This window comes from Calonectris borealis, chromosome 4, assembly GCF_964195595.1.
Source record: "Calonectris borealis chromosome 4, bCalBor7.hap1.2, whole genome shotgun sequence".
NCBI lineage: Eukaryota > Metazoa > Chordata > Aves > Procellariiformes > Procellariidae > Calonectris > Calonectris borealis.
In genome coordinates this window covers 49,946,058-49,953,879 of record NC_134315.1, presented here as the reverse complement: position 1 = coordinate 49,953,879, position 7,822 = coordinate 49,946,058, and the positions used below count along the sequence as shown (strand labels likewise).

General features: G+C 44.4%; 2 protein-coding genes across 12 annotated transcripts in view; one reads left to right on the top strand and one right to left on the bottom strand.

The window, feature by feature from the left end:
- Positions 1-354: 354 nt before the first annotated feature.
- On the bottom strand, positions 355-2,041 carry TIGD4 (tigger transposable element derived 4). The gene has a single exon (XM_075150585.1). The coding sequence runs from the start codon at positions 1,920-1,922 to the stop codon at positions 384-386; it is 1,539 nt and encodes a 512-aa protein (XP_075006686.1). The 5' UTR covers positions 1,923-2,041; the 3' UTR covers positions 355-383.
- A 550-nt stretch (positions 2,042-2,591) lies between these two features.
- Positions 2,592-7,822, top strand: part of ARFIP1 (ARF interacting protein 1) — a 44,515-nt gene continuing 39,284 nt past the window's right edge. For 6 of the 11 annotated variants that reach the window (XR_012673546.1, XM_075149488.1, XM_075149486.1 and 3 more), the window contains exons 1-2: positions 2,592-2,808; positions 7,253-7,332. Coding sequence is in view for 8 of the 11 variants with exons in the window: in XM_075149488.1 (XP_075005589.1) it covers positions 7,255-7,332 (78 nt within the window). In the remaining 3 variants the exon portion in view is untranslated. Of the gene's footprint in view, positions 2,809-4,818; positions 4,840-7,224; positions 7,333-7,822 lie in introns of those variants that run through there. The other 5 variants (XM_075149493.1, XM_075149489.1, XM_075149483.1 and 2 more) reach the window with 4 other exon arrangements.

Sequence of the window (7,822 nt, the reverse complement as noted above, 5' to 3'; positions counted from 1 at the left end):
CGGTGAAATTATTGATGTGAAGAAGTGCTAATCTCTTCCTGAAGAAAGAATTCCAAGTGGGCACCTGTTCATCCTGAGTGCACCAAACTGCTCAAAGAATTGCTTTTGCCTCCATTGTACTTACTACAGTTATCATTTTAAACGTTCAACTTATTTCCTCTCTTCACCTCAAATTTTGTGTTCTTTCCTCCTGATTTTGTGGAAAAGTTCAGTTCACAGCTCTTTTTCATAATTTCAGATTTCTTTCATTATGTACAAGTAGGCACCTGAGCAAGACAACACTAGAGAACATTGCCGCAACACTTGTTATTAAACTGCCTATTTTTGTTTACTTATATAATTCCTTTTCTTCAATTACATGCTTTCACACTTTGCTAAAATATTTATTTACATGCTACATGTTGAATAAAATTCTCCAGGTCAGCTAGGGAATCACAAAGAGAATCATTCGTGTCTTGATTTCTGAGAAACTTTCGAAGGGTATCTAAAGCACTCAAAGCCTCATTTTTTGATGGTGAAGGCTGTTCAGCTCCCTGAAATCGATCACCTTCATTCTCATCTTCATCACCAAGAAATGTCCCAGCTTTATCGGATGCGCTTTCTTTGGCACACATCCTTTCATTATTTGTGGGCATTTCGCAAGTTACCAAGCCATCATCTAGAGCTGCATATTCCTCCAAAGATAAACCTTCCGGAAACTCCACTCCAGCTGCCTGTGCATGTGCAATCAAATCAAAATCACTTTCAACCTCTGTGTCGTTACCATTTGCCTTGGTTTCTAATTTGAATCCTGCTTCATTATAACTTTTTACAATAGTCTCTGGTGTTACTTTCCCCCAGCACAGGTGCAACATCTCAATTGCATCAAGAAGAGTCAGCATAAACTCTTTATTACCTTCTACACAGTCAACAAATCTCTTAATAAGACAGCGCCTGTATTTAACCTTCAGACTTCTGATAGCCCCTTGTTTCGTAGCTATACATGAAGAAGAGTCTGGAGGAGAGAACACTAATTTGACAGACTTCAGGTTCTTTACTTCTGTATGAGCTGGGAGAGAATCAACAAGAATAACTACTCGTCGTTGCTGTGCTTGAAATCTGTCATCAAGTTTATGCATCCACTGTTCAAACACTTCCGAAGTCATCCACGCCATATCATTTGCTTCATAATCCACAGGTAGCAACTTCACATCTTTGAAACAGCGTGGACTTTTGTTTTTTCCTATAACGAGCAAAGGAAGTTTCTCGGAGCCATCCATATTTGTACCCACCACTACAGTTATTCTCTCTTTGCTTAGTTTACCTACAGAACAAGTTTCCCCTTTAAATGCAAATGTGTTATGCGGTAACATCTGATACAACAATCCAGTCTCCTGTATATAAAACACGTTTTTTGGCTGATAATCATTTAAATAATAAGGAAGAACATTTTGGTACCAAAGAGTTGGAGCACCCACTGTAGTGCTAGCAGCTGCTTCGACAGGCTGAGCTCTGAAAACTAAGCCATACCTTGACTTGAAACGATCGAGCCAGCCATTACTGCATTTAAAGTCACTATGTCCAAGCTTCTGGGCAAAATCATTAGCCTTGAGTCGCAACATAGGACCATTTACCGGCACATTCAAGCACTGAGCAATTCTGTACCACTTCACCAATGCCTCCTCCAGGTCGGTATAAAAAGCAGTCCTTAGTCTTTTTCTTTTAGGATCAAATCGTAAAGATTCAAAGGCTTCCAAAACTTTTTCTTTATTCTTCATAATTGAAGACAAGGAATTCTTCTTTATGCCATACTTGGCTGCGATGTCTGTCTTTTTCTTGCCACTCTCCACAGCACTTATGATGTCAATTTTTTCCTCAATAGATATGCTTTTTTTCCTCCTCACTATGGGTTCGGGCAGAGGACTTCCCGAAGCCTCTGCCATGGTACCGAGCGCCGTCTTGCAGGCACGCACACCCACAGGCGTGCAGGCACGCTCCTGCTCTGCCGCTTTCGGCTGTGGGCGCCTCCGATGAGGCCGGTTTTCAAGAGCGCACTCTGATCTCACGGGCATGGCACTTGGCAGAGGCTGGCGCACACAGGCCGTCGCCGCAAAGCTTAATTCTGCGGACGCCTTGGCTGGGGAGCAGGCTCCACAGCCTCGGGCCGCCGCCAGCGCTGAGCAGCAGGTCCGGAGGCGCACCTCAGGCCTGAGGAGGAGAGACCCCGCCCGTACACACGCCGAGGGCTGGATGCGGCCGCCACCACCGCAGCGACCAGCGTACCCTCAGCCTCCCCTCAGAGGAGCCGCCGCCTCCCGCCGCGCCGCCAGCGGAGGGGGGTGAGAAGCCCCGCGCCGCCGCCTCCCCGCCTCTGGGCACCCCCTCGGCCCCCCTGAGCCGGGCCGCCCTTCCAGAGGCCTCTGCCGGGCGGTAGTAAAATACAAGCGCCGGCAGGAAAGGCGGAGCGGGAAGGGCAGCGCAGGGCGGAGCGGGCAGGGCGGGCGCCGCTGCCGGCGGGTGAGGCGCGGCGGCCCCGGCTCTGGTTGCTATGGCTACGTCTCGGCCGGGCAGCGACCATAGACACGCGCGCCGCAGCCTAGAGAGGCCGCTGCCCGCCGCGCCTCCCCGGCGAGGCCGCCGTCAGCCGCCTTTCCGGCCAAGCGCTTCCGGCTCCCGCTGGTACCGGAGAAGGAAGAAAATAAAACTGGAGAGGGGGCGCCGGCGCTGCCCTGCCCGGCTTCCTCCTCCCCCCCTCTTTCCCTCCCTCCGTCCCGTCCTCCCTCCCCCCTCAGCACGACGCCTCCGGGGCGGCAGCAGCGCCGCCGGCAGGTGAGGGACGGGCCGGGGAGGGCTGTTGGGCCCCGGGTTCGGGTCGGGCCCGGCCCGGCTCGGCTCGGCCCGGCCCGGCCCGGTGCGAGGGTCGCTGCAGCAGGGCGGGGGGCGCACCTCCCCTCCCCTCCCCTTCCGTCCCGTCCCGTCCCGTCCTACGTGTCGCACGACGGGAGCGGCCTCCGCTTCCCCGGCCTCCCCAGCAGCCCGTGGTGCGGGCAGCGGGCGGCTGGGCCTGTCGGCGACGTGGGGGGGAGCCCGCAGCCCCTCGCGGGGCCCACCCGGGGGCTGCCAGCGCCCGCTTCGTCCTGGCCGCCGCCCCAGATGCCGGCGGCTGGGCGGGTGCTCTTGCCCTAGGGAGTGGGGTGTTGGTTGGGGTCTGCGCGTCTCCTTGCCTGTCTGCGGCGTTCACGGCGGGCTCCCCGCTCCGTGGGGTGATGGGCACCCGGAGAGGGCGGCCAGAGCCTGAGCTTGGTAGAAACTGGGTTTCACGAGAGAGAAAGGGAACCTGTTTGTTGGTGGAGGAAGAAAACTCTAGATGCTGCATGGATTTCGTGCCCCTGGGACTTATTCCACACCCTGACAATTATTGTTTTAAGTGTTCCAATTTGTCTTTTGCAGCTGGCTTACTATTCTTAAAACACGGAAACACTGTGGTGTTGTGTGACAAGCAGGTGTTGCATCTGGTATTGTTTACAAACTATAAGCAATTCTTCTAGTGTTGCTTATAGTACATCTCTGATCTATCATTTTTAACCGAAAACCCCTCATAGCTTTTCATCTTGCATCCCCTGAACTGGATGTAGTTTCAGTGTCTACATGTGCTTTTTATGCTTGGTGGAACGGGTTACAAGGAGTTAGCACTTGCAGTCAGTGACTTTGTTGTCTAGGTGTTGATCCTCTAGAAAAGATAACAGGAGGGTTCTTTTGCAGGGCTGGAGAAAGCTGTGATTTGATCAGTACAACTCCAAAACCAAACGGCTGTCTGAATCATAAATATGTTTATGTATATATGTATGTACACACACACAGTTAAAATGTAAGGAACAAGTAATACAGGAGAACATTAGATTGGAAAAATTGGAAGCTGAGGCAATATCTTGATCAGCTGCTTCTTTCTGTTTTGGTAGAAGATGAAACCATAATGGGAGCCTGTGCCTTAGCTAATTTGGAGACGAACAGAGCGTTAAAGCGCTTACGGGCAGGTTGACCTAGAGTAGGGAGTGTGGAAGTTAGTGGCAGCCCTGTTCTCCAGTCCTTATCTCCATCATGTCTTGTCACTTTCAAGTATAATTAGATCTTGCAAGAGGAGCAGCCAGGGACTTCAAGAGCATAAAGAGGAAACTATGGTGTGATTGCAGCAGGAAGTGTTTAATACAGTTCTTAAAATTCTTTTTAAAAAGCAATTATTCTTGATTTTGACAAGAATTAGTGATAGTGTTCTTAGTTAGAAATTGAAATTAAGAAAATACACGTTAAATCATTATTTTCCACCAGCACTTGCATTTCCTGCAGTGTTACAAAAACTTTTATTGCTTATCTATGCAGTGGAGTAATAAAACAACAATAAAAGTGTGTAATAGACTTTATTTGGACAGAAGATATCTGGCTTTTACCTCGTTGGCAATTAATTTAAGAGAAAAACTTAAGCGATGGAGCCAGTGTATCCTGCTTAGAAGGGCAGATGTAATTGTTGAGAATCCCACGGTTCTCATTTCTGAGACCATAAGTCATTTACGTAAGTAATGTAACTATGTTAAGGATAAACCCCTTATTCAAAACAACTTTATTGTTGGTGACATTTAATTCATATTTGCATGAATAAGCAAATACGAATTTGCCTTTTTTATGAAAAGTCCACAAGTGTGCTCTTACAACCACTAATTATAATCAGTTAAATGGCTCTGAAGTCTTCATCCTAGAAGAAGCTTAGTATGTTGTTTATAAGTTTTTGCTTTGCTTTTTACTTTGCCAGTTGAAGAAATGATATATAAATCCCCAGGACTTAAAAATTGTGCAGTTTTATTTATGGTAAGCAGAACTTAAAATGTGTTTGTAATCTGGTATGCATTTAAGGTGTCTTTGCCACAGGGGGAAGATTCTCAGTCTATTCTGTCTCCTCTGGTGCAGTATTTGTGTGGATTTGCAGAATTGATTGGGGGGGGGGGGGGGGGCGCGGAAGAGAAAATCCAGAGAGGCAGGAGTGATGAGGCCAGGGTTTCGGGCTTAAATTCATGTCAGAATATAGATTAGGCATGTTTTTTCCAAGTAGAACATCTCTGAGGTATAATTGCAGCCGATGGTAACTAATGTCCTGGTACACTGAACAATCACCTAGCATATTCTAAAGTCGTGGCTGCTGTAGTGAAAATACAATCAATAATGCAGAATTCATACTGTACTGAAGATTAGCAAGCTCTTATAAAGAATGGCCCTTTCTCTGACACCTGCAAGAGAAAACTAGGAACTGAGATACAAAAGTCTCTATGCATTTCTGTAATGGAAGCTTAAATGTAAGTAATGTATGTATGTAGATGCCATGTTTGCCACAATTTCACATGAACGTCTTAACTTCTGAATCTTTGCAAACATGTAGAAAGTTTTTGTCCTTACATCCAGCATTTGATGTTTACATCCCCATTTTTTGCTATAGAAGCTGTCATCAGGGACTTCTGTAGCTAAACTAGAACGTACAGTTAAACTTTTTACAAAAGTAATCTACAGTTTTCCCCTTCTCATGTTTTAAATTTGGTCAGTGTGATTCTGCAGAGCTGTGTTGAAAGTGTTGATACTGCTTGCAGGAAAAGAATACTATGCAAAAAACTGGGGCGGGGGGAAGATTGTAACACAAACAGTGAATTAATTTGGATTTTAAAAAACAAATTATTTATCTTTACGCAGTGTCTTCTACATGGATTTGTGAGATGGTTGATGCCTCTAGATTAGGTTATTAAGAGTTCTTAAAGCTATCAAGAAAGTATTTTTGCTGCTTATAGCATTTAATAGTTTTAAACAGCATTACCATGGTATGTAAGTTTGTATGTGAGGTACAAACATAACTCCAGGATCACTAAATGTGGTAAAACTGAGGTACAGATTGTCTTAACCAAGACTGCACTACAAGATGAATTTAGCTTCTTGTTTAATCAGCAGAGCAAAGAAATCACGCTTATTCTTCTAGTCCATAATGGAAATTTTTTATCTACTCAGAAATAAGCTGTTAAGCATGGAGGTTGTTTTCAACTACAAGCAGAGTTTGGACAGGACTGTGTGGGAAAGCAGCACCTCTGTTGTATGGTCTTTCATATTTAAAAGAATTTGAGAAAAGTAAGAAAGATACATAAAGAAGTTATATGTAATTACTTAATTGCTTTGAAAGGAATTTTGTATTGGTCGGGGAAAAATCCAACTTCATTCAGTGATAGCCCTGAATGAATTGTTTTTCTGGAAAAAATCTCTTATTTTATGTGTTTGGTTTTCCAAAGTAAAATTAAATAGATTATCCAGTGTAATATGATCTAGATGGTTCAGTTTCTCCCTTGTCATGCAAGCTGCTTACCCTATTAATTATTTGCTTTCATTAAAATGTTTTATAGCTTGGGAAATTGAAATACAATATAAACATAAATAGTGATCTCTCTGTAGTTTTTCTTAATCTGGTATGTGGCTGAACATGTATAAAATGGTGCAAGACTCAATGAACTGAAGTCATGTGTGATTAGACTAAATATTGACAGACTTTGTTTAATTTTTAATGATTGGTTGTCTCGTTCTTTCAAACAGCTGACTGAGTTGCAGTGTCACCTGTAGTTACGAGCTATTTGAAATCAAATTTAGATACTTTTCTTATTTAAGCTGTATTAGGCAGGTGACTTACCTTTCATGATCACTCTACTCATAGAGTTCATTTCTTGCGCGTGTGCTCAGTGTCACCGACTTTCTTTCCCTCTGTAGGTGAGATTTTGTTGAGAATAAAATGAAAGGGATTCTGTTTCTTGTTAGGCATAACAGACTCAACAGTTTACTGGGTTCCAGTGGCTTAGCATCAATGTAAACTTGCAACACTTGGATAAATCTCACTTCTTAATAAAATTGTGATCTTTGCCATGGTAGGATACAGTCAGTGTATTGTTGCGGCTGAGAGTAAATATCAGCTGAAGAACCTTGTTTGACTTCCTGTGTTTTATGTTGCAAGCTTAGCCGTCTGCACGGGGAAGGTTGCTTTGGCCATGGGAGCTTATGCTAGACTATATTCCTAGTCTAGATTAGACTTTGGGGAGCTAAAGATCTGGTCATCATCAAAAGAAGGAGGTTTCGGTTTCTCTTTGCTTTAGCAGAACGTGTAAAAGAAATGTTTTCTGAAAGCCTGCTTCTGTTTCTGTAAGGTGCAACATCCAGCTCCTTTCACATCAATTAATGCATGCCAAACCTATTTTATTTTCAGGTATGTCAGAACACAGCAATGAATCCACAACACTTGATGAATCTCACCCATCTGCAGAAGAGGTCCAGTCTGACTCTGAGGTGATTGGGTGATAGTTATATTAGTGTAAAATCAACCAATCCCAGCAACAGTTTCAGACTGCCAAAGATTCTGATATACAGAGAACGGTGAAGTTAGTATGGGGGTATGAGCTCATGCACATTATCTTGAATGGGTGGGTTTGGTTTTGAGACACTATTAAGAACAATCCAATTCAACAAAGCATTACTTCAATCAGTAGTCTTTTGCTGTGCTGCAGTATTTGTTTTGCAAGCTGAATAGATGTAGGTGGGGCAGATGCTGCAGGAAGAAAGGGTTGGTGCTTAAAAAGCAGCAGTCTTTGTATAATCTCATTATAAAAAGGCATTCTATCTGCTGCTGGAGTGGTGAATCTTTTTTTCTTGGGAGCAGATACAGCTTGCACCTTCATTGTGGAGAAGTCTGTGACTTTTTAAAATAATGAACAAATTCCTAAGGTTCTCGGTAACGTTTAGCCAATCAGATGTGTTTGGGAGGCTGTTTCAGAAAGGT